Genomic DNA, 25230 nt, shown 5'->3' on the forward strand with positions numbered 1-25230 from the left:
AGTGGTTTTGAAAGAACAGAAAAAAGTCAGTTAATGGAACTAAAAATATAAATAGAAAAATTAAATATAATAAAATGAATAAATATAACAAAAATATTCTGTTAAAAGGGAATAGAACTATCTGGAAACTTATTAACAAAAACATAGAGGAGCTCTACGAATACAATTACTGGAGGATTTAAAGACTTGGTTAAATGGAAAGACATAAATATTCCAAGACAGGAAAAATATTACATGTCTGGAATTTTTCAGTCTCTTGGTGTGAAGATACACACATTTGACTGCTCACAGGCCCCTCTCTAAGGATGCAGGGCCTCCCTCACCTCATCCCAGGTCCTATCTGATGATCCCCCAGGGATTTCTGGCACGGGAATGTACTGCTCTTCCTCTGCAGCTCTGGAGGCCAGCTGCCCCGCTGCACAACTCCTCCCGGAGGCTCACTCTGCCCAGGGCCATTGGTCTGTCTAGAGGGGGACTCACTTCCTTCCCCAGGGTGCTGTCCCACCCCCTGCTCCCACTCCCCAGATTTGCAGAACCCTTGAAGCAGGGGTTGGTTGGTAACCAGTTCAGCAACCAGTTCTCTAGGGGACAAAGGTTTATTTGAAATTTTTCTAATATGACAGATACACAGCGCATGATTTACAAATGACAATATATAGTATGTGTTAAGTCTGGTCCCTCTCTGCTTTTGAACAACCTGCAATCAAAAATATGGTCTTGACATTTTTGAACGGTGGAAAAAGGAAGAATCGTCTTGTATGACACGTAAAAAATGTATAAATTCAAACTTCAGTCCCCACAAAGTTATGCTGCAATACAGCCTTGTCGCCCATGTGTGCATCTATGGTTGCTTTTGCTCTGTCACTGCAGAAACAATACTTGTGAGAGAGACTGTGTGACCTTTTGCAGAAAAAGTCTGCCAACCTCTCATCTAACCATCGGAACGAGGAGTTGTGCCCTGGTTTGTGGTCATTTGTCAATCTGTGTGGTGTACATACTTCCACTGCGCCAACGTGTGACAACATTGAATACACAGGAAGGGATGCGCAGTCGCAGAAAATGATAGATGCAGTCAACCTCAAGAGCATCCTGGTAGCTCTGGGGATGAGCTCAGAGGCAGAGCAATGGTCTAGCATGGAGGAGGCCCACGTTCAAACCCCAGCACTGCAAAAAGAAAGAAAACAAAGAGCACAGGAAGTGGTGGATTTGAATATTTATTACTGAGTCAGGAAATGGACAAGCAGGTAGAATTGGGGTCCTGCCACCCCAAGCTAGAGTGTATTTGTTTGCTCTTGGCAGCCTGACCGGAGCCCTGCTCATGCTGGGATGCCCACACAGGCTGCTGTTGCCCCAGGCTACCTGGACTACGCCAACTTTAGTCAACCCCTAAGAGTTGTTTTTTGAAACCAAGGAATTCTCTTATTGTGAAAACAAAACAAAGCAAAAAGTACAGAACAAACTCAGGTTAACAAACACATTAAACCATCCCTGTAAGCACAAAAGGACAGGAAGCAGACCTCAACAGATTCAGAGAAGCCTTTATTCCTTCGAGGACTTGGGTATTGTTGGAGCCCATTTTCCGAATGGGAAAATGACTCTCAGTTACAGAGGGGATTTTGGTTTTAGAGGGTTCAATGAGGATGATGTAATCATTGGAAACTGAGCATGTGCAGTTTTGACTGTCAGGGGCTAGTTGTACAGGTTAAAACCAGACCCAGAGGGTTGAGTACTCAAATCTTGCCCATTGTCATTTAGGACTAATTTGCCATGGGGGAAGGTCAAGGTTTAGGGCCCAGCATTTTGTTTCTGCCCCTTTCCTTTAGGGCTCATTTTTGTCAGGCGGGAGAGGTTTAACGTTTGGCCAATTTCCCTCCCTCCCCCCCCGAACCACAGGGTCCCTCCGTTTTTCTTGGAGAGCTGTCTTCAGGAATATTATTTTCCATAACCCCTCAATTTCATTATGGGAATAAGAGATTAAAATTGTACACCTTCAATGGAGTCTGAAAAAGTATAATGAGACAAGGAAATAATGGGAATTGCTATAGCTGTGTGTTATGTAGTAATAATGAGCTGTATTTGGTATTTGCCTGGACTTGTAAAACTAAAATCATAAAAGGCAAAAATCATAGCTGTGTGGCAGGATGACACTTCTGAACGATGCTGATATAAACCTTTATCTATGATTTGAGTGGGGGCTCCTAGTCTAGTCGTGTTCTGGTCTTTATCAATGAAAACCAGAGCATGACTGGGCTGAAAAATCCCTACTTAAACCCCTGGACTTTTGGAGCAAACTGTCAGCAGCACCATGAGCTCCACGTCACTCTGTCTCTTGACTGCCCCGATTGCTGTTCACACAATCACTGATTGATCCTTGTCACCGAGTCCAGACGACTGACCTCCTCTCCCATGCCAAGGACTGCCACCCAGCCTCCGGCTTATTGGACACCCAAGGACATCCAAAGACATCCGAGGACTGAGAGAGGTACGGCTGAGAAGAAACCCCTCGGTCTTGCTGACTGATTTTTTTTTTTTTTTTGGGTGGTGCTGGGAATCGAACCCATGGCCTTGCAAGGCAAGCACTTTACCCACTGCGCTATCTCCCCAGCCCCCTGACTGACTTCTTGGCTAAGAGCCATTGCATTGAGTAAGTGCATGGGGATTGGACTCTAGGTGAACAAGGGAGTAATCTTCAATGTATTTGTGACTTGCTATTATTAGGAATGTTAAGTTGAGTGTGCATTGCATGAATAAAATCCGCTTGTTGGAACTAAACTTGATTCCTCTCTTACTGCTTGCGACAAAAAGAGAACGAGATTTTCCGGTGAAAGGTCAGTTTCTCTTATCAAAACAGCATAAAAATCCCTAGACAGAGAACCACCAATGGCACCTTCCTGGGGCCCTTCCCATGAGGTGGGGGCTTTCCTTGCTTGTTTCTGATAAATCTGAAAGAGCTTCACCTCTGTTCTCTGTGTACTTCACTCTTCGGGTATGGGAGAGATCCCCTGCCTCACAGGAACCTGCGTTACATGGCCTTTTGCGTGTGTGTGTCCCACTCAGCCACTGTGGTCCTCAATCAGCAGCAGGTGCCGGGCTGGGGATGCTGTTCAGTGGTAGAAGCACTTGCTGAGCACGCACGAGGTCCTGGATTCCATCCCCATAAATAATAATAAAGGAGAATAAAAAAGCAAAGCTTATTCCCAGTTTAGAGCACGGATTCTGTCCTCCCCTGACTGCAGCAAAGCTCCTTCCCCGAGGGCAATTAGCTGGGAGATCCCTAGTGGGGAGAATCATCCGTTCATACAGTCACCAAACACAGCTAGGGCTGTGATCCGAACGTGGCGTCCCCTTATGAGAAGTAGAAAGTCTGGTGGTCTATTTTCAAGTATTCAACCCTAATTGGATCCAACTGTGGTCATTTTAATTAAAACCTGTTCTCTTTGCCCGCCTAATTCTGAAACTAGCCAATCGCGTAGATTGCACCCGAGTCCTCCAATCAGGGCGAAGGGTGCGCTGCCCGATGTCTAGGGACAGGGGACTGGCCTGGCCGAGCGCTGGCCAGGCGCCCAGGCACCTCTTCCGGCCTTGCTCTCCCACTTTTGAGCACGTGTTTGCTTGCACACCCCGCAAATCCCTGGGACTCCTGACACCCCAGTGGGACAGTCCTCCGAGGCGGCTCCTCGAGGAAGCGATTGAGTCGGGAGGTCAGGGCGTTCAGAAGAGAGGGGAGTGGGCTCCTGCACCCCTTCCAGCGGAGGACCCCGCGACAGCCAGCCTCTCCGACGCCGCGCGAGGCCTCACCGAGTCTGAGAGCGAATCCCTCTTAGACGCCCCGGATCCAGAACTGTGAGCAACAGATTTCTGCGGTTTAAAAATGACCCCATCTAAAGTACTTTGTTACACCTGTAAGCGCGAGAGGCCGGGAGGCAGACCTCCACCGATTCAGAGAAGCTTTATTCCTTCGCAGATTCGGCGCCATTCTGTCCACTTTCCGGATGGGAAAGTGGCCCTCAGTTACAGGGGGGATGTTGGTTTCAGGGGGTGCAATGAGGTAATCCCTGGAAACCGTGCACGTGCAGTCTTGACCGGCAGGGGATAGTTGAACAGGTTAAAACTCTAATGTAGGAGGGTAGTTTTAAAAAGGTTGAAACTCAGTGTTGTCTGGGGAGATAAGAGTCCAGATCCCAGGGATGAGTACTCAAATCTTGCCCACTGGTATTTGCTGTGCTTCCATGTAGGACTAATTAGCCATGGGGGAAGGTCATGGTTTAGAGCCCAGCATTCAGTATCCACCCCTTTCCCCAGGGCCATTGTTCCTTGGCGAGTTTCCCCTCCCTCCTCAGGAACTGCGCCTCTCTATTTCTCTTTGGGGGCTATGTTGCAGGGATATTATTTTCCATAACCCTACAATAGCAGCCCAAATTACTGACAGGCTACAAAACAACAAGGGCGACAAGATCCCCCATGTGTACCTTTGGCTGTGTGGATATGTAGCTAAGCACAGAGACAGCAGAACCGAGTGAAAGGAGCCAAGGAGTCTTTGCTTTTACTGTGGTGTTGAATAAGAATAGCCAGTGGTCAGCCATCTGAAGTGATGGCCCCAACTGAGGTCCCGTTCAAATGCAGAAACCGCACCTGGAGGCTAACCATAGACCTATTAATGAGCACCACCATGGCCTATTTCAAATGTAAAAGACCTTTAGGCTCCCCATTGGGAATGCCTCCAGCCAACACTTTTGTCCTAGAGGTGGAAAAACAGGAAGATTGGGGTGAACCAAGGTGGAAATTCTAGGAAGGCATGGGCCTTGCTACTTCTCCAGTGCCTGTTTTACATAGATTTTGATCGATGATTTTGGTGCTGTTTGCAATGCCTGTTTTACATAGACTTTGCTCCACGCTCTACCCAGAACCATGTATAAGCTCCTCAGCCAGCACACCAAGATGGGTTTTCCTGCTGTCTCCCTCACCCACATGCCAGGGGATATCTCTCATCTAGCTTAAATAAACCCTGCTTCATTTCCTCTTCTCTTCGTGATTGTCCATGGATTTTATTCTTCAAAATTTGCAAAACAGAACCCAGAGGAAACTGGTGAAGCAGGGAATCTAGTCTAATCTCAAAACTCCGGTTTCAGTGTGTGGCATGTGACATTTGGCTTGTTCACAAAGACTGGAACGCCTGTACACACACACACACACAGAGCTGAAAGGCTTGGGAGGGTAATCACTGAAATGTCAGCGCAGGCCATTTCTTGGTGGTAAGATGACAGGTTATTTTATTTCTTGTTGCTTATGTGAATGTCCCACAATTATGTGTTCACTTAAAATCAGAAAAAAAAGACTTCTTTTTCAAACCAAACAAATTTTTGATGTTGCAAAGGAAGAAAACAAACAAAATATAGTACATTGATGGCCACAGTGACTGTGTGTTCCTGAGGGCACACAGTCCCTAGGGAAGGGAAGGGCAGCAAAAGCAGGGATGGCTGAGGAGTCAGGGAGGCAGAGGGTGCTCCTTTCCACAGAATCATGCTCCACAGACTGTTCTTGGTTCTACAGGGCAATAACGGAAGACTGACGAACTTCCCATCCTTTACAGGAACTGCACAGGGCCTCAGTCCCCGGGTTACCCAGGTTTCCTGCAGCACAACCCACACGACAAATTTCTGAACATTTAATGCCTGGAAGTTTTACTACCCCAAAAAGTGATAGGTTTCATTCTATCAGTGACTACTATAGAATTCCATATTTTCCTTTTCAGGAAGCTTAGCATTAAATCAGTGTTTATATGTAGTAAGCATTTTTCCTCAATTTCTGAAAAAACTTTATATAAAATGTTGCTGGGAAGGAAGGTTTTGATGTTCTACTTCTGGTCTCTCCACTAAAGCTTGGGAGACTGAGGATGGTGAAGGAAAGCAGGCGTATTCAAAGCCAGCTGGGAGGAAGGTGGAGGAGGCCTTTCCGGTCTCAAATCTCCATCTTGAGGGTAAGCGTGCAAAGAGCTTTTATGAGAGGAAGGAGGGAGGCGGTGGGATTAAAGGCAGGAGGAAGTCTTCAGGAGCCTGCTCCAAAAAGCACTGGCACCTCTTCTGCCTCCCTCTCCACGCCTCCTGTGGCCTGATCACCACTTCAAGGGGAACCTGGACCTCCTGCGACCAGCATCTGTATGTTTTTTCAGATGGACATGTTACATGCTGAGCTGGGGAGAGGCCCTGCGGTAGCTTTCTTTGGAATTTATAATGCTGCCATGGGAAAGAGCAAGGGGGACCGATCAGGGAAAAGCTTGGGAGTGGAGGAAGACAAGGAAATGACACTTAAGAAAAACATCTTCCCAAGATTGGGATTGGCAAAAAAATGCCTGACCAAACTGTTCTGTTCCATTGAGACTATCAGACAAGGAACACTTTTCATTCCAACCTGTTTCAAGTCCACTTGGTCAGAGCAGGTCCACGCAGGCAGCCTTTTTCAGTGGGGTCCTCATTTGAAGCACAGGACACACAATGAGGTGGTGACCATCTTCTCAGCTCTCCTGAGGATGCTGTGTAATAGTGCCATTCTAGATGCATAGGAGAGAAGTTGGCCTGTTACATGCGATGGACACTTTAGGACAGGGGACTCATTCACCTTGAAGGCTTGCTGAAACAGATTGCTGGTCCTTCCCCAGAGATGATACCATAGGACTGGGATGGGACCCATAACTGCATTTGCAGCAAGTTCTCAGGTGATGTTGATGCTGGTGGTCTCGAGACACACCTGGAGAGCCACTGCATGGGGGGGGGGGGGCGTGCAGCGCTTAGTTTCTCTCACTGTAGGCTTTGAGGCGGCCATGGGGTGATTGTGAGCCCCCTGAAATTCAGTGTAAAATTGGATACTTGAGTATGAAAGGGCATGACCTTCCGCTGCCGCTGTCACATCTGACCTACCCATTACCTCCAGGATGTTCGAATTTTGCTTCCCATTTTACTTAATTCGACTTTGGGCCAATCTAATCAACCAAGAGCTGACTTGGGCTGTTTCCATTTTCTAATCTCTTCCAAATTTTGAAGTCATTCACCTTTAAAAGGGACTGCAGAAGAGAGAGGAAAGCTATTTAGTCAGCCCAGCGTTTAAGAGCAAACCGAACGGAACACAGGCAGAGAAAGAGGAGGGTCAGGCATCCAGGTGTCAGGGTCTCTCCCATGCAGAGAAAATGGGAGCAATTTCAACGCCTCAAGGAGAAGGTTGCATTTTGGTGAGAATTGAAAGATGGATGGAATTAACAGGCAGGCATTCCAGGCGGAGGGAACAACAGAGAGAACAAGGGTAGGGAGGTGGGAAGTTCAGGAAACAGTACAGTTGGGTTGGAGTCAGGCTAAGGCAGATGCACTCTCCGCAGTGAGGACAAGCCAGGAAGTTAGTGTTTTTCAAATGGGGACCAAAACATGTTCTCCTGGGATCATACTGAATTTTCTTCTTCTTCTTTTTTTTTTTTTTGTGGTGCTGGGGATTAAACCCAGGGTCCTGTGTATGCTGGACAAGTGCCCTATCCCTGGTTCTTTTCAAATTTTATCTTGGGACATGTTCTCGGTATATTGCTGAATCTGGTCTTAACTAGCGATCCTCCTGGCCCCGGCCTCTGGTCCCTGGGATTAACAGTTGTGTCCCACCCCTGGCTCCTGTGTTTCTCTTTGAATAAGAACTGTAGGGTGGGGGTACTTATGGCTAATGGGGAGAGCACTTGCCTGGCCTGCCTGAGACCCTGGGTTCCCCCCCAGCACTAAAAACAACCACAAAAAGATCGGTATATTTTGCTCAGCTTCATGCAAACACAATAAACACTTAGATAGAAGGCATAATTTTCTTGGAGTATAGTTTATCAAACTAACCCTAGAAGAGATGACTTCAAAGAAAGGTCTGAGGAGTTCCTGGAGAGAAGGGGGAAGTTGACTCAGGCCCAGGGGTATTCTTGGCATACATGACAAAAGAATTTCAGCATGCGCCAATAAGAGGCACAGACAGAAGTTTATTTAGGGAAGTAGATAGAAGCATATTCAAGGGAGAATGCGGGCATCCTAAGAGAGACACATTGTGGATAAACCAAGAACTATGCATATAAGGAAGAATGGGGAGAAAGGTGCGTTTTGGGGGTTCCCAACTCTTAAAGGAAACTTGGTGAGGGATGGGTATGGAAATGTAGATAGGAAAGATAATAGTCTCATGATCTCAGACAATTTCTGGTTGATCTCTGGATCTCAGGCTGATGTGGTATTCATTATCTAATCAACAATCAGATAATGAAAGTCCCCTACATTATAGGTTCCTCAAGATATTATCTCTGTTTGATCTATTTATTAGGGTTAATTAGCAGTGCACAGGTAGACTTACATATTTTCCAGGAATTTGGGAGTGACCAGTCTGGAAGGGAGACAGGCTCAGAGTCATGGGCCAGGGAAAATATGTGGAACTTCTGAATTAAAATCTGTTTTCCTTGTCCTTCCTTTATATCTCCTTTCTACTTATTTCTTATTCCTCCTATCCTACCACAGAACAGACAGAAAATCTAAGCACATCAACTTTCATAGAGAAAATGAGGAAGTTGTCAGAGGCATCTACTCAAAAGAACTCCGGATCCAAAAAGTTTTATAGGGAAAGTTCACAAACTTTAAAAAGCGGTTAATTCCAATTCTCTTAAAGCTGTTCTGGGTTAGCTTAAAAGAACACCCCACGAGTTTTTCCCATGAGACTAGTATAACACCACAAACCTGTGATGTTTGACATATTTGACTCCATGGAAATGTTATAAGCCAGTCTACATGGGCAATGACCAGACTCCATCTTACCCTAAGACTCCATGTCACGTAGGAAATGCTTCTCCCGTGGGAACACCCGGCCATCAACCGTTGCTTAGCATAGCATGTTTGGTAACACAAAATGACAATACTTTTATAATGTGAAATTGTTCTCTTTTTGGTTCCTATTTTTCTTGGACAATGTACCATGTTAGCAATGATTGTCTAGATGTTAGTAACCATTCTTTAACTTGCACCCAACTAAGGTCATTTTGACCCACTTCCCCTTCTGCTTATGATTTCAGATCCCATGATATTAGTTTGTAGTTTTAAATCATAGCAACAGACACTTATGATTGATGTACTGACTGATGGTATAAAAACCCCTGTAAACCTATGGTCGGGGCTGTTTTCCCATTAGCCATTTTTAGGGCATTGTGTGACACAGTCAGCCAACCAGCTAATAGACTCTCAAATTTGGACTTCTCAGTGGTGATGGGTCTGTTCTTAAGTTGTGCCCCACAACACTATAAAGAGCCAGGCAGGGTGGCACACGCCTGTAATCCCAGCAGTTTGGGAGGCTGAGGCAAGAGGATCCTAAGTTCAAAGCCAGCCTCAGCAACTTAGTGAGACCCTGTCTCAAAATCAAATACAAAAAATGACTGGGGATGTGGCTCAGTGGTAAGAGCTGATGGGTTCAATTTCTGGCACTAAAAAAAGAAAAGACAAAAAACCTACAAAAATTAGACTTGTATAAAAGAAAAACAGACCCATATCACATATTTATGCAAAAATCCCCAACAAATAGCAAAATGAATCAATTAGTATATTTTAAAAAAATAATAAGAGTCAGGCAAGGTAACATACCTCTGTGACCACTCGGAGGCAGATGGAAGAGGATCACAAGTTCAAGGCCAGCCTGGGCAACTTAGTAAGACTGTCTCAGAACGAAATAAAAAGGGCAGGGGGTGTAGCTCAGTGGTAGAGAGCTTGCCGAGCATGTGTGAGGTTCTAGGTTCAATCGCCAGTACCACACATACCAAAAGGGATTCAGTCAGAAATTAACGATTAAGTATTTGGAAATGGATTAATATTTTTCACCAAATTAATTCACCCTAAGAAGGAAAAAAAGATAATTTCTACAGATACTGATGATTCAATGTTAGGTTAGGGTCTTCTGTGAACTGAGGCAGCTCAGAGCCCCGCTTCACACGGATTCTTGCAATCAGGCCAGAAAGATTTCAGACGTGTCAGAGGCGGAGAGTCTCAGAAGGGATGGGAAAGGGGAAAGGGACACCCTCAGAGGAGAGGGATGGCACACCTCTCCTGCCTTGGGGTTCCAGGGAAGTTTCCAGAGTCCCACCCAGGTCCACCTCTTGACTTCCGACAGCAGGATGACATCAGACTTTCAAGTCCCCACTGCCATGACAACTCTAGGTCACTTTGGCTCTAACTGGTTCTAGTTGGAAGCGGTTCTTACAGATGGTACGATTAGGGGACTGTCCTTTCTCCCTGAGTTCTGGGATCTGGTCTGTGCAAGGGTCACAGAGCCTCGCGCCCCCACCCCATGGTAGTTTGTTCTCTTATCATTGGCATTTGGGGCCTGCACTACTCCTGCGGATGGCAGATGGTTTGCTGAGGACCGTACCCTGTCTTGTTGGCTTGAGCCAGGGCTGCAGTAAACTGCCTTTTAAAGTGGAAGCTTGTGGGGTTCTGCGCGGTGGGCCCGTTTATACAATGATGCTCTTAACCTCAGGTCCCTGCCGTTCACATCCATCTGTCCCTTATCAACATGACAAAATTTAACCACCATTCTTCATTTAAAAAACCAAGATAGAGTTGGATACTTCTTTAACCTGATTAAATATTTCTGTCTCAGCCCAAAACCAGTGTTTTGCTCAATGGGGAACATGGAGGACTCCCGTAGCCGTGGGGACTCTCACTCCCCAACTTGGACTCCTGACAGTGCTCAGCCAGCTCAGGCTGCCCGGTATCCCCACTGCCCCAGTCCACGCCTCTCCCCGCTCCTAGGCAGCGTCACACCTTCTATGCTCTCATGGAACCTCTCCCATCTCCTTCCCCATCTCATAGTTGAGGATTCTCTTTCCTCACTCACTGAAACTACAGGCAAATAGACTTCCCAGCCCAGATAAACATCTGCACTGAATAAGCCGTGCGGTACCTTTTCCCCACTTGCCTTTCCTTTCTGGTACTATGGATTGAACTCGGGGGCCCTCAACCACTGAGTCACATCCCCAGCCCTTTTTTGCAATTTATTTAGAGGCAGGATCACACTGAGTTGCTTAGGGCCTCCCTAAGTTGCTGAGGCTGGCTTTGAACTCACGATCCTCCTGCCTCACCCTCCTGAACAGCTGGGATTACAGGCCTGCACCACTGCACCTGACTCTATTTTCATTTTTATTGGTACTAGAGATTGAACTCAGGAGCACTCCACCATTGAGTCACATCCCCTGTCCTTTTTAGTTTTAGAGGCAGGGTCTTTCTAAGTTGTCCCAGATGGACTTGAACTTGTGATCCTTCTGCCTCAGCCTCCAAAGTTGCTGGGAGTACAGGCAAGTGCCACTGCACCAATGAGAGAGAGCAGTAATGATCATTCTGTTCTTCTGCTCCCCTTGGGGCAAAACTCCTCAAGTTTTATTTTCCCCCAGTACTCTCTCAAAGTTGCTCCTATCTAGATCACCGAAGACCTTCACGTTGCAAAGGCAAAGGGCCTTTATTGGCCTCTTAATTTCACCTATGAGCAACATCTGAACTTCTGATCATCCTCTTCCTCCTTGATAGTCTCTTCATGTGACGAATTGACATATTTGACTCCATGGAAATGTTATAGGCCAGGCTACACGGGCAATAACCAAACAGACTTCATTGTACCCTGAGATTCCATGTTATGTAGGAAATACTTCTCCTGTGGGAACACCCCGCCTCTGTACCCATCAATAGTTGCTTAGCATAGCATGTTTGGTAACACAAAATGGCAATTCTTATATAATGTGAAATTGTTCTCGTTTTGGTTCCCATTTTTCTTGGACAATGTACCATGTCAGCAACCATTGTCTAGATGTTAGTAACCATTCTTTAACTTGCACCCAACTGAGGTCGTTTTGACCCACTTCCCCTTCAGCTAATGATTTTAGATCTCATGATGTTAGTTTGCAATGTTAAATCATAGCAACAGACACTTATGATTGATGTACTGATTGATGGTATAAAAACCCCTGCAAAAAAAAAACCAAAACCCTGCAACCATAAGTTCGGGGTTGTTCTCCCAATAGCCATTTGGGTGTGATGTGAGACAGTCAGCAGATAAAGACTCTCAAATTTGGACTTCTCAGTGGTGGTGATGGGTCTGTTCTTAAGTTGTGCCCACAACATTCACTAGGCTTCCAAGACAGCACGTGCTCTTGACATCATACTGGCCTGGTAGCCAGACCTTCTCATCTACCACTATTTCCTCTTCTTCAGAGTTCTCAATGTTAGAGCCCCCCCCCCCACTCCAATTCTATGTTCTTCTCTTCTTTCACATTTACCCTCTCTACTGGTGATCTTATCCGGTCTCATGGTTTTAAATAGCATCTAATACATTGAAGACTCCCATTCCAAGGACTTCTCTCAGTTCCAAATTTGTATCTCCAACTGCTCGCCTGCCTGCCATTTCTAGTTGGATGACTGACAGGCATCTCAACCCTCACACACACTACAATCAAGACTATAACCATCTTTTCCCCGAAGCCTACTTAGCTGTGTATCTGTTTCCTCAGCTCATAGCTTCTACATGCTTCTATTTGTTCAGAACAAAACACTTCTCATTACCCTACTGCCTCTCTTCCTCCCACTCCTCAGACCTGACCCACTAGGATTCTCAACCTTAAAAACACAAACGGGCAAAGGAGACTGGGAAGGAAGGATAGCCTGAGTGACAACTTGAGCCGAGACCATGAGTGGGAAGTTACCAACAGCAGATGTTACCAGGACCAAAGACCCCCTGTATGGAAATAGCAGTAAGTAAGTTTCCACGGGGAATATGTTATAGTCACATCACAAAGGTACGAAAGAGAGGCAGGAAAAAAAAAGGCTTCAGGTGGGTAGGTTTCCAAGTCACGGCAAGTCCCCCACATTCCCTACCTCACCCTTACCCTTCCTCCTTCAGAAGCCTAGACTGAGACGTTTAAGTGCCACAGTTTGGGAGGAAGAGGCAAAAAACCTTCAATAAAATGATTTCAATTTTAGGCACCGGTTTGAACCTTTCAAGTGCTAAAGCAGTATTTAAAGATCCTCACCTCATATGGCTGTTCTTTAGAAGTACTTTTTCTCTCCTGGAACTGTCTAAAGGCCCTTTCCTCTCTGTGGCTTCTCTCATCCACACCATCCCTCCTTGCCTGTACCAGTCTCTGGTGTGTACTTTTCCATGACACTGTAGTTTTCCATGCTAGATTTTATCATCTATTGCACTGTTTCTTCAGGCAAATCCTTGTGGGCGGCTTCATCATCTCAGGCCTCCTGCGTGCTGTGTGTCCTGTGCTGAAGACCTGGATTTGAACCAGACTTCAATGGGTCAAAACTTTCTCACACAGAAGAACACCTCGCCCTTGCCCGCAAGTGATTATCTTCACAATCCATCTCTACATCTACTTCCTCTGCAAGAATTTGGCATTTCAATCTGATTATTTTACTTATTTTAGTGATCTTTATTAATTTATTAATGTCAGACGTCAGAGCATGAAATCTTTCAGGGAGATTATGATCAGATACTTATTCATCTTAAAAGTTACTTGAGCTGGGTATGTGGTGCGCACCTGTAGTCCCAGTGACTCGGGAGGTTGAGGCAGGAAATACGGCAAGTTTATGGCCAGCTTCAGCAAATAAGTGAGACCCTTAGCAACTTGACCCCGTCTCAAAATCCAAAATAAAAAAAGTCCTGGAGATGTAGCTCAGTGTTAAAATCACCCTGGATTCAATCCCCAGTACATTAAAAAAAAAAAAAAAAAAAAAAGTTATTAACAGTAAAGGATACTAATCCCAGTGGCTCAGGAGGCTAAGGCAGGAGGTTTTGTTTTTTTGTTTTTTTTTTTTTTTTTTTTTTTTTTTACCTTTTTTGAGGTAATGGGGATCCAACTCAGGGCTTTGTGCTTGCAAGGCAAGCCCTCTACCAGCTGAGCTATCTCCCCAGCCCGGCAGGAGGTTTTTAAGTTCAAAGCCAACCTCAGCAACTTAGTGAAACTGCCTCAAAATAAAAAAATAAAAGGGGCTGGAGATATGGCTCAGTGGTTAAGCACCCCTGGGTTCTATCTCTGATACCAAAAAAAAAAAAAAAAAAAAGAAAAAGAAAACTGAGTGGAAATTCAACTCCTTTAGTAATCTAAACAAAGCAGTTTTCAAGATTCTTACGGTGACAGGAATACCACAGGGGTTAGAAGCCCAAACTCTGGTACTTAAAAACCTAATGTGACTTCGGGCAAATAACTAAGTCTGTTCCCAAACCATAAAATAGAGGGATGTGACTATAAAAGGGCCAGAATGAGGGATCCTCCAGATGACAGAGTTGTTCTGTATCTTGACTGCACTGGTGTCAATATCCTGGTTATAATACTGCAGTGTTATAATTTTTTAGTGTTATCAATGGGAAAAACTGAGTAAAGGGTATACAAAATTTCAAGTATTTCTTATAACCACATGTGAAGCTACAAGTACCTTCAATAAAGTTTAAAAATTCATTTGTAGCTGGGCATGGTGGTATATACCTACATGTAATTCCAGTAACTCAGAAGGTTCAGATAGGAGGATCACAAATTCAAGGCCACCCTCAGCAACTCAGTGAGACCTTATTTCAGAGTTAAAAATAAAAAGAACTGCGGATGTACTTCAGAGGTTAAGTGCCCCTTGGTTCAATACCCAATATACTCCTCCCCGAACAAGTCATTTGTAAATGGTGGCTTAAACTTCGTATTAATTTCAAAACTATCCTAAGCAACCACTATCTTTAATTTTCTGTTTTGGGTAAAGAAACTGAAACAGGCACCAAATTACTTTTAAGTTTAGCAATGGGATAACCAGAAGGTGGTGCTATTATCCATGAATACGCAATAGTAAAACACTATTCACATTTTTATTTATTTATTTAGGTACCAGGGGTTGAACCAAGGGACACTAAACCACTCAGCCCCGTCCCCAGACACCTCCCCCGCCCACACACACACTTTTTTTTTTTTTTTTAGAAGACAGGGTCTCACTGAATTGCTGATCCTCCAGCATACCTGCTGGGATTACAGGTATGCGCTACATGTCCGACTAAACTGTTGCATTTCTGATACAAATATGTCCTATCTGAATAACTGTTAGCAGATTTATGTAGTTTCTTTTCTTCGTTTTTTCAAAGAGGCAGGGTCTCGATCTCCAGGGCTCAGTCGTTTTCCTGCTCCAGCCTCCTGAGCAGGATTCTCCTGTCTCAGTCTCTTGACTCACTGGGATTACCTTGCCTGGCTGTTAAATTTTAATAGTCACATCAGTTTTAAGTAGATACTCTTTGAAAAATGGACAAAATATGTCTGTGAATAAGCATTAAATTAAAACCATGTATTCTGCCAGGCACAATGGCACACACCTGTAATCCCAGTGGCTCAGGAGACTGAGGCAGGAGAATTGCAAATTCAAAGCCCAGCCTCAGTAACTTATTGAGACCCTAAGCAACTTAGTGAGAACCTGTCTCAAAATAAAAAGACTGGGGATGTGGTTCAGTGGTTAAGCACCTCTGGGTTCAATCCCTGGTACCAAAAAAAAAAAAAAAAAAAAACAACTATCCATAAAAGACCACAAACAAAAAGGTAAACATAAAATGTCTAGGATCTAGTGGGGAAGACAGCACCAGATGCTAGAAGGCCAATCACTTTCAAGGAGGGGGTTTTCCAGATAAATGTGATAGAAATTCTTTTCACGTTATGAACGTCTCCCATGGCTGGATGTGAACAAGGGAACATGAGTGATGCAGGCAATGGCACTTTTGATAAAGAAAATCTTAATCTTCCAGAAAAATAAACAGACAGATAGTTAAGACCTAATAATAAAAAAGTTAAAACCTGTTTGCTAAACCTAGAGAAAGTCTTGGAAATAAAGCTCTTCCCAAATAGTATCCATATTAAATATTAAATATTCCCCTTTTTGAAAGCATTGAAAATGCTACGTATTGGAATATCAAGCAAAGCATCCATGGGTTTCTAACAAGTGAAACACACTCATGAAACCTCAAGGTCACCGGGCACCTGGCACATGCCTGTAATCTCAGTGGCTCGGGAGGCTGAGACAGAAGGACCGCCAAGTTTAAAGCCAGCCTTGGCAAAGGTGGGAGGCCATAAGTCACTCAGTGAGACCCTGTCTCTAAATAAAATACAAAAAAGGGCTGGGAATGTGGCGCAGTGGTTGAGTGCCCAAATTCAATCCCCAGTACCAAGGGAAAAAAAGGCAAGTTGCAAGCAGCGGCAGCCCATGTTTTTTTTTTTTTTTGCGGTGCTGGGGATTGAAGCCAGGGCCTTGTGCTTGCAAGGCAAGCACTCTACCGACTGAGCTCTCTCCCCAGCCCATCCCATGGTTTTTCAATAAGCACACCTCAAAGGCCCACCTGGGATAAAAAGGCCTCGGCCTCAAGCCTAGAATCACACCTCTAACCAGCAAGCAAGCACTGTGAGCGACCCTGATTGTTTGTGATTATTTGCTTGGGAGTTCCTCTGCCCCCCAAACCCTGAGATCTTTCCCTATACAACTTCACATGAAGCTCTGCCTTAAAAATCCACAGATCTTGCTGGCGCGGTCAGTGGCCCAAGCTTGTAATCCCAGCTCAGGAGGGAGGACTGCAGGTTCAAAGTCAGCCTCAGCAAAAGCGAGGGGGACCCTATCTCTAAATAAAACACAAAGGAGGGCTGGGGATGTGGCTCTGTGATCGAGTGACCGAGTTCAATCCCTGGCACCCCCCCCCCAAAAACAAAACAAATTCACAGATCTGAAGTTTCTTATTCTTTCAAGGATTAACAAATAATTACTATCCTTAAACATGTAAATTCAAGTCAATTAAACAAGTTGTACATTCTGTACTTGTCCTATTTACTTGTTCATAGGAGAGCTGAAGCAAACGGAATGAGAAGTAAATTAGAATGAATTCTGAGCAGTTTATTCTCAAGTCATTACAGTGTTCAACCAGTTCAACATATAAAGGTAAAAGACGTAACAGTAAACACTGGGAGGCACACGTTCCCGTTCTGCAAGAAGACATGTTACACACACAGGAAAAAAAAAAAAAAATGCAGCAAATATTAAGGTATTCAAAGTAATTTTTTTGACACTTTAGATGTGACATATTTACAAGAAAAGTGTAAGTTTCAAAATAATTAAATAATTTCCATAGACCTATAAAAGAATTGAGATAAATACTCGGAGACCCTAACAATCACAAGAACATTTTCCTATGCTACTGAACAAGGGTAATTCTATAAAAAGTCCCAAAATAGAGCTAATATTTGCCACCATTAAATATATCAAATTACCAATACCAAAATATGCTAAAATGAACATGCAATGTGGAAGCTGTACCAAAGAAAACAGCATCAGGCTCTTGAATATTGCAAAGTGTCTATACAAGTTTTCTGAGGTGCGTCAGTGAAAAAGAAGCTTTCTTTTGAAAGAGCCATTATAATGGGTAGGTCAGCAGAAAAAAATGTAATTATTTAAAACCTTTTTACTCTATCCTTTTCAAATATAGGTGCAAAAGAGAAAAATCTAAATATAACTTTAAAAAATATTAGCTTATGAATAAAAAAGGTGAGTGGTGCATTCTTATGCATTTGGAATTTTTAAACTGATACTGTATAATTCTAGTATATTGTATCTTAAGCTCTGGACCTTACCACACTAGTAGAAAATTTTTCTCTCTCAGACAAGAAGTCATCTTAGAAAATAAAAAGGAGAAATGGTGATATGTATGAATTCAAAATAAAACAGTACTGGAAAATGGTAAAATATAAAAATAGCAGCATGTGAAATTCAAGACTGTGTCCTTAAAGCAAATGTTTAAGACTGAACTGCAAAACGGCGCTCTCTCAAACCAGTCTCTCGCTCAACACCTGAAACTAAGGATTCTTTAGAGAGGTGCTGGTATTTTTGACATCCCCACGATTAAGTGTATACTCAAAATTGTTTTTTAAAACATATATATTGCACAGGTAAGTATAATACCAGCATTCTGGTATCTCTAACATAAAATACTATCTTATTTAACATTAAACTATGCTACTCATAGTTTTATCTCAATGTTTAAAGCCAATCATGTAGGACTTTTGAGCACATTAATCTCAAAATATTCTTAAACAAGATGGAAAAACACAGGCACTTGAATATAGGTTATTACTGACAAAATAGTAGAGGCCACAATTTCATGACCAAGGGCAGTTACATCTTCACATATAAAGTTGAGGTCTTTCACCGATCCAAATACGGAGATGAGAAATATTTACAAAATTTTGTTAAGAAAATCAGATCTCTCCAACATTTCCAACCAAATGATCATCACTGAACAGAAGCACTGACAGCTCCAAGTCCTGACTAAGCTTTTTCAAACAAATATCTAAGATATAGTTTGAATTCTAATTTCCCCCTTTTCTCTATCCACCCAGTACAACCCCCCATTCCTTACCAAGAGTCTAAATCATATCTTCTATGAAAAACTTACCACTCACTGCAAGATCCAGGGCATCAAAAATGATTATGATTTCAAAACAGTCCACATTGCAGTATAAATTCTGCAGCACCACAGACATCATGAGCTTAGGAATCTTAATCTGGCAATATTTCATTCAATAATATTAACCAATAATGATGTTTAAATATCAATATTTAATAGGAAGTCATAGTAGCATTTTTTAAATGACCAAAATCATTAATAAGCATTTTTAATGTTTTTAAGTTGTTAAACATTTAAACTGTCAAGTCACTAGGAAAAAAAAAAAAAAAAAAATCACACATACATTTTTACCACCCAAATAAGAATACACAAAGCTTCAGATAGTTGATACGAAGACAATCAGGTTTTTTTCTCTTTCTAAAAAAATGACATTTTGTTTGGCCGCTCCCTAGATTCTTGGTTTACCAGCTTTCAAAGAGTACATCTGAGAGGCAGTAGATACACACACTGAAACCCACCTCCCCCTTCATCGTCTTTGGCTAGAAGCCCCGTGAAGGACACTGAGGACGGACGTGGCAGCCCTGCATGCTCCATCTTACACGTCACTGACTGGAAGGCTCGCGTCATCCAAGTCCACGGGGTCACCATCTTTTTCCTGAGGGCCGTTTTTACTTTGAGGTTTTAGCAGAGCTTGTTCAGTCACTTTGGAAGCTGGTTCTCTTGTAGAGACAGTCTGGACCTTGAAGTTCCCTGGCCTGACCTTGGCAAGAGATTCGTAAAATCCTCGCTTCTCCATGGTAAAGCTTGAGACCAGAGAGTTGCTGCGAGAGGCTGTGGAATGTGAGGCGGCGGCTGCTGTGGCGCTGGCAGGGCGGACAGTGTATCTGGACTCTGAAGGACAGTGGGAATGCTCCTGGAAAGAGGAGGATGGTCAGACACAGTCAGTCATTAGCAACAAGGTTAGTGATTCAGTGTGAGACTTGATTCTCTGAAAAACAAACACCACAAACACACACACACACAAAGCAGAAGCATGAGCCATGCAGCACAAATGTGCAAGTTCTTTCCCAAAGCAAATGCGTTTTTAGAGGTGAGTTTAAAGCAACAACAGCCAACAACTATTTCCACTAAAAAAATAGTTATGTCACCAAAGCTGAATTTGGCAGCTTATGACACTTTGAAGACTTAGCCAGCCTAGACCAAGACAGTGTTCCAACTGCAACTGAACTGTATTTAGAGCAAGCCTACCAGTTTTACCTTTTATTTAAGAGTATATTCTCAATTGACAATGAGAATTATCCCAGTATTTTAGAAAAATAAAAAGCAAAATGCAGAACATGAAAATACCAGGTCATAAATTTCTCTGATAATCAGGAATCGAGATTTTTAAAATATTCTATCTTAACAATCTGACAAAATTTAGTTTGCTTCCCTGAATTTCACTGCAATCACTCTTTTCAGTTTTTATCTAATTCCATTTATTTAGTTTTGAGTATGTCATATATTCATATGGTGTAAGATTTTAAAGGTAAGAAAGAGCACACAGTCATTTTTAAATTGGTGAAGTAACATCAACTGTGAATTTTAAAATGCTTCTAACTTGATCAAATCAGAATGTATCTTTAAATATGACTGTTCTAAGTGCATCGTGCCATGTACTTCCTAGTATGTTGTGTTCATTTATGATACCAGTGGCTTTGAAAACAAAGTGCTACAAATTACCAAAACAAAAGAGTTCTATTACATGGCTGAATTTCACTAAATTTAAAATGCCATGCAAATTACAGTTTATTCAATGTATATGCATGCAAGGTTTGCATATATTATTGGAAAAAAGGTACACTGCAAGTGTTGTAGTATAAAATATATTAAAATACATTGAATATAGAAATTCTTGCAGCAATTCAGTTAAGTGAATTTTTAGAATCTAGCTTAATGTCCCTTTACATTAGTAAAGTTGTATTTTTTAATCTTTTTTAAAAAATACACATTCAACCTGATGACTATAGTGAAATAGTTTGCGTTAGTGTTGACAAAGTCAGTCATGACAACTGCAAAAGGCAGTTTAGTGAACTCAACTTTCTAGAGTCAGCTGTAAGTAGTGAGTGAGTCGGGCCCTCTACTAAGAAGGCACGTTTGCGTGAGAGCCCACATACGTGCTGCATTCACCGGTTCTTGATGTATACCTCTGTATACAAGGGTTCGACAGCCTTCTGGCCTGCCGCATCTGGAACACAGTGCAAAGCTAAGATTAGAGTCGACCTATATGTGGGAGAGGGGGAAAAGAGAAAGTCGTGCTGACAGTGACAGCTAGAAGTCCAACTTGCCCCCCACAAAGCACGAGACACAAGCACCCTGCTCCAGCTCTTCCTCTTCCCAACAGACATTGTTTTTGCAGAGAATCTCAGAGCTGACTGCTAAAAGGGTCACATAGAATGAAGGCAGTTACAAAATTAACATCCACAAGAGTGACTTCTCAAGACATTCCAAAAAGGATGTAAGTAGAATTCGCTTATCTGTAATTATTACTACCAGGACATTAAAAGACAATACCAGCAGGAAAAATATTCAAAGTACAGATTACATATGATGATTCTAGATAACTAAAAAAAGCTGTAATATTATATGTTAGACTACTTTCTACCCTTGACAATGCAACATTTAAAGATACCACATTTTTTTTATTTCTCAGTAGAATTTTCAGATGAGAGATGAACGGCCAAAAGCATTCCAAGCAAAATCTAATTCTTATGATAAACTTGAACATGATATATAAAAGACACTTTTCTTACTACTGAGAAAGTTTAGTTGCTTCAATTTTATTATCATGCTACCAAAGATAATTGCGGTAGCTTTCTGAAGCAGGCTTTTATATTAACCTGCTAGAAAATAAGTAAAAACGTGAAATGGAAAATACTGAATGGGAGCACTAAACTGCATTTAAGGTTCCAGCTTGGTCAGTACTCTTATGGCATGCTAAGCCAAAAAATAACCCCAAAATCAAAAACCCAAAATAAAACAAAACACTTTAATTGAAATTAGGGAAGTAAAGAATAAACTGAAATGTCACAAAACTGTAACACTGGAGCTAAAGGTGCCTTTCGCCATCAGGCCACATTCCACACTCAGTCTTTCATATTATACCAAATTCAGACCTACTGACAAGTAAAAATTGCTAAAATAAAGCAAGAAAATGTCTATTCTTTAGTTGCCCTGCTTGTGCATTTAACACAATACAATGCACAGAAAGTTACGTATACGTAACACTACAAGGAAGCATTAAATTAGAAATGTATTATTTTTTGCAAGTCCAATTGGTCTAAAAGTTAACATGCAAATAAATCTCAAAAAAGAAAGAAACCAAAAGGATTAGGGGGAGATGAAGGAAAACAACTGGACGGAGTGCAGGGACTCATAGGACTATCACCCCAGAGAGAGGAAACCTACAGAAGATGCTGATCTGCCAGGTCCCCGCTGTGCTACAATGGCGCCAGACACTGCTTTAATCCAACTGTGCATCTCTTCAGGGCTATCAGCCTAAAGGAGAGAAAGGCTTCGGTTAATTTTTCCTTAATATTCACCTTCTATTTCCATAAATCCAACATATGTATTTTGGTAACTTATACTGTCACCAACAAAGTCATCTTCTAAGACAACAGTTTGCCAAAATTATTCTGGAAACATTTTATACATGAACACACACACACACACACACACACACACACACACCCCTACCTGCATAATTTTTTTTTAGTTGTAGATGGACACAATACCTTTATTTTTATGTGGTGCTAAGGATGGAACCCAGTGCCTCACATGTGCTAGGCAAGCACTCTAACACTGAGCCACAAACCCAGCCCTTGGAAACACTTTTCTTTTGGTACTCAGGAGTGAACCCAGGGGCACTTAACCACTGAGCCACACCCGCAGTCCTTTTTTATATTTTATTAGAAACAGGGTTTGGCTGAGTTGCTTAGTTGCTAAGTTGCTGAGGCTGCCTTTGAACTCTCGATACTCCTGCCTCAGCCTTCCAAGCTACTGGAATTATAGGCATGCACCACCGCGCGGTGGAAACACTTTTTTAAACTAGGTTTTGCTGGGTAAGTTACTATACCAAGATGTAAGTTGGGCCGTGATGTTTTTAAGACTCATCATGGTGGCGCATGCCTGTAATTCCAGCGGCTCAGGAGGCCTACACAGGAGGATCTGGAGTTCAAAGCAAGTCTCAGCAATGGCAAGGCAGTGAAATGCTGCCTTTAGATAAAATACAAAATAGGGCTGGGGATGTGGCTCAGTGGTTGAGTGCTTCTGAGATCAATCCCTGGTAACAACAACAACAACGACAAAAAAAGTGTCCATAATGAACACTTCTGGAAAGAAAACAAAAGAAAAAAGTCAAAGAAAGCCCTTCTTATTCTGTTCTTTCAATTGCTGCAGTTTGAATCTGCAATAAGAATATGTACACAGCTGTCATTTAAAAAACTGACATCATTTTACATATTATTTTTCTAGAAATAATTTTGAGTACTTTTTAGAAGTACTGGCAGGGCTGGGAATATAGCTCAGTTCATACAGAGCTCGCCTGTCAAGCACAAGGCCCTGAGTTCAATCCCTAGCAGCAGGGAAAAAAAAAAAAAGAAAGAAGTACTGGCAGTCATATTCCAAAATGTCATATCCCTTGACAGGTACTTGGTTTACTTAAAAACTTACTATGAAATTAATCCAATTAAACAAGGGCCAGAAGAGAGTCCAGAAACACTTCTGGGTTCTACAACTCAAGAATTCTTTATTCTTTCCTAGGAGATCTTCAGCTGGATTCTAGCATCCAGAAGTTCAAAATTTGAATGATTCAGAATGTTTTCTGAACTGGTTTAACAAAGACTTTTTAAAAGGAAAAACTCAAAAAAGCAAAGGTAGACTTTTCATTCATTGCTAATAGCACCATAGTTCTAGAAATCAATTTGACAAAATAAAAAAGGTTCATACTCTTTTAAACTTGATATAGAAGCTTATCCTAAGGAAATCAGAAATTCAGACAAATACATACACAAAGATGTTCATCATCACATTTTTATCACAGTAAATATATAAAAGCTATATAAATGAATGTTCAGTGACAAAATAACAAGTAATTTATTATGGAGTATCACATAATGGAGTATGGTGTAATTTTAAGACTTTCAGAGAATTTTAAAGACATGGGAAAAAGTGACCACAATGTATGAACCCAACAGGATTTAGCTCTACACTTAGGCCCCTCTTCTTATAAGAAAGGCAGCAAAAAAATAAGAATAGTTGCCTGAATGTGGGATTGTGTATTTATTTTATTTTATTTTTTTGTGGTGCTGGGGATTGAATCCACGGCCTTGTGATTGCAAGGCAAGCACACTACCAACTGAGCTATATCCCCAGCCCAGAACTGTGTATTTTATAAGTTACGTTTGTCTTAATTTTAAAAATATTTCCCAATTTTTCTGTAATGAGCATGTGTAACTTTTGTAAAACAAAACCAAAAAAAAAAAGTATTTTTATATTTGCCTATTTATTTTTGGCACTGGGAATTAGATTCCCAGACCTTTTTATATTAGGGTCTAGATAAGTTGCAGAGGCTGGCCTTGAACTTGCAATCCTCTTGCCTCAGTCTCCCAAATTACCGGGATTATAGACATGCACTACCACACGTGGCTAACAAATGTTCTATTAAAAAATTTTCTAGGGCTGGGGTTGTGGCTAAGTGGGAGAGCTTGCCTAGCATGTGTGAGTCACTGGATTCAATTTTCAGCACTATATATAAATAAATTAAATAAATAAAGATCCATTGGTAAATTTAAAAAATATTTTTAAAAACCCCCAAAATTTTCTATTTAAATAACTCAATGAGGTAAACAAAAAGTACATTTCAAACTTAAATACAGGACTTACTATTAGTGAAATTATATCTATCGCCTTATTTTATTATGGTATTGAGCCACTTTACTTAGAATGACCAAAAAATAAAAATCAAAATTCTAAAACACATGCAAGAATAATCCAATTTGAAGGCACACATTTGATATCTAATTAAAATAGCATTTCCCTGTCTCCAAATACTAACTTACCTAGTTCTATTTCACAGATACAAAACAAAGATATTCCCATTCCTGAAAATACAACCTATCAATAGTCCTTTATATAAATATCCTTTTACTAAGTGTGTTAATTACAGTTGTCATATTTTTTAACATTAAAAGAAACAAGCTTTTATTATGTTTATTTCACCTCTAAAATTACTTATCTCCCACAAGAGGATCTATAATGTACAAATATGTATCTTACCTGCACATAGAAAGTTCGAGACGTCGTTACAATTTCAAATAGGTTGTCCCTCATCATTATATCACTGTTATGAAAAAAAAAAAGTTGTATTTAAATAGCAGTTGTTGTATAGTTTTATCTTTCACCTGTTTATAATCTGTGCCAAGTATGTGTCAATAATTATACATCAGAGGTAAAACTGATTTAACAAAATCAGTTTTGTTAAATCAAATCTTTTCCCATTTTTTTGCAATAAATTTTCTATGTATCATATAGTCAGTTTTAGTAAAGGTTCATAAATTTACTTTAAAGTTTAAAGCACCTGTGAAGAAATCAGTTTGTTCAAGAAAACACTGGCACAGTTATACATAATACTCTATTCAGTTTTAGTAAAGGTTCATAAATTTACTTTAAAGTTTAAAGCACCTGTGAAGAAATCAGTTTGTTCAAGAAAACATTGGCACAGTTATACATAATACTCTATTCAGCAGCACC

General features: G+C 41.7%; 1 protein-coding gene across 4 annotated transcripts in view; it reads right to left on the bottom strand.

The window, feature by feature from the left end:
• Positions 1-16913: 16913 nt before the first annotated feature.
• PLEKHA1 (pleckstrin homology domain containing A1) overlaps positions 16914-25230 on the bottom strand; it is a 69580-nt gene continuing 61263 nt past the window's right edge. For 2 of the 4 annotated variants that reach the window (XM_079138481.1, XM_079138482.1), the window contains 3 exons: positions 24757-24820; positions 21889-21978; positions 16914-19354 (listed from right to left, as the gene is read on the bottom strand). In XM_079138481.1, coding sequence (XP_078994607.1) covers positions 19037-19354; positions 21889-21978; positions 24757-24820 — 472 coding nt within the window. In that variant the 3' untranslated portion in view covers positions 16914-19036. Of the gene's footprint in view, positions 19355-20597; positions 20669-21888; positions 21979-24756; positions 24821-25230 lie in introns of all 4 variants that reach the window. The other 2 variants (XM_079138484.1, XM_079138483.1) reach the window with 2 other exon arrangements.

The sequence above is a fragment of the Sciurus vulgaris genome (assembly GCF_902686455.1).
Source record: "Sciurus vulgaris genome assembly, chromosome: 4".
Lineage (NCBI taxonomy): Eukaryota > Metazoa > Chordata > Mammalia > Rodentia > Sciuridae > Sciurus > Sciurus vulgaris.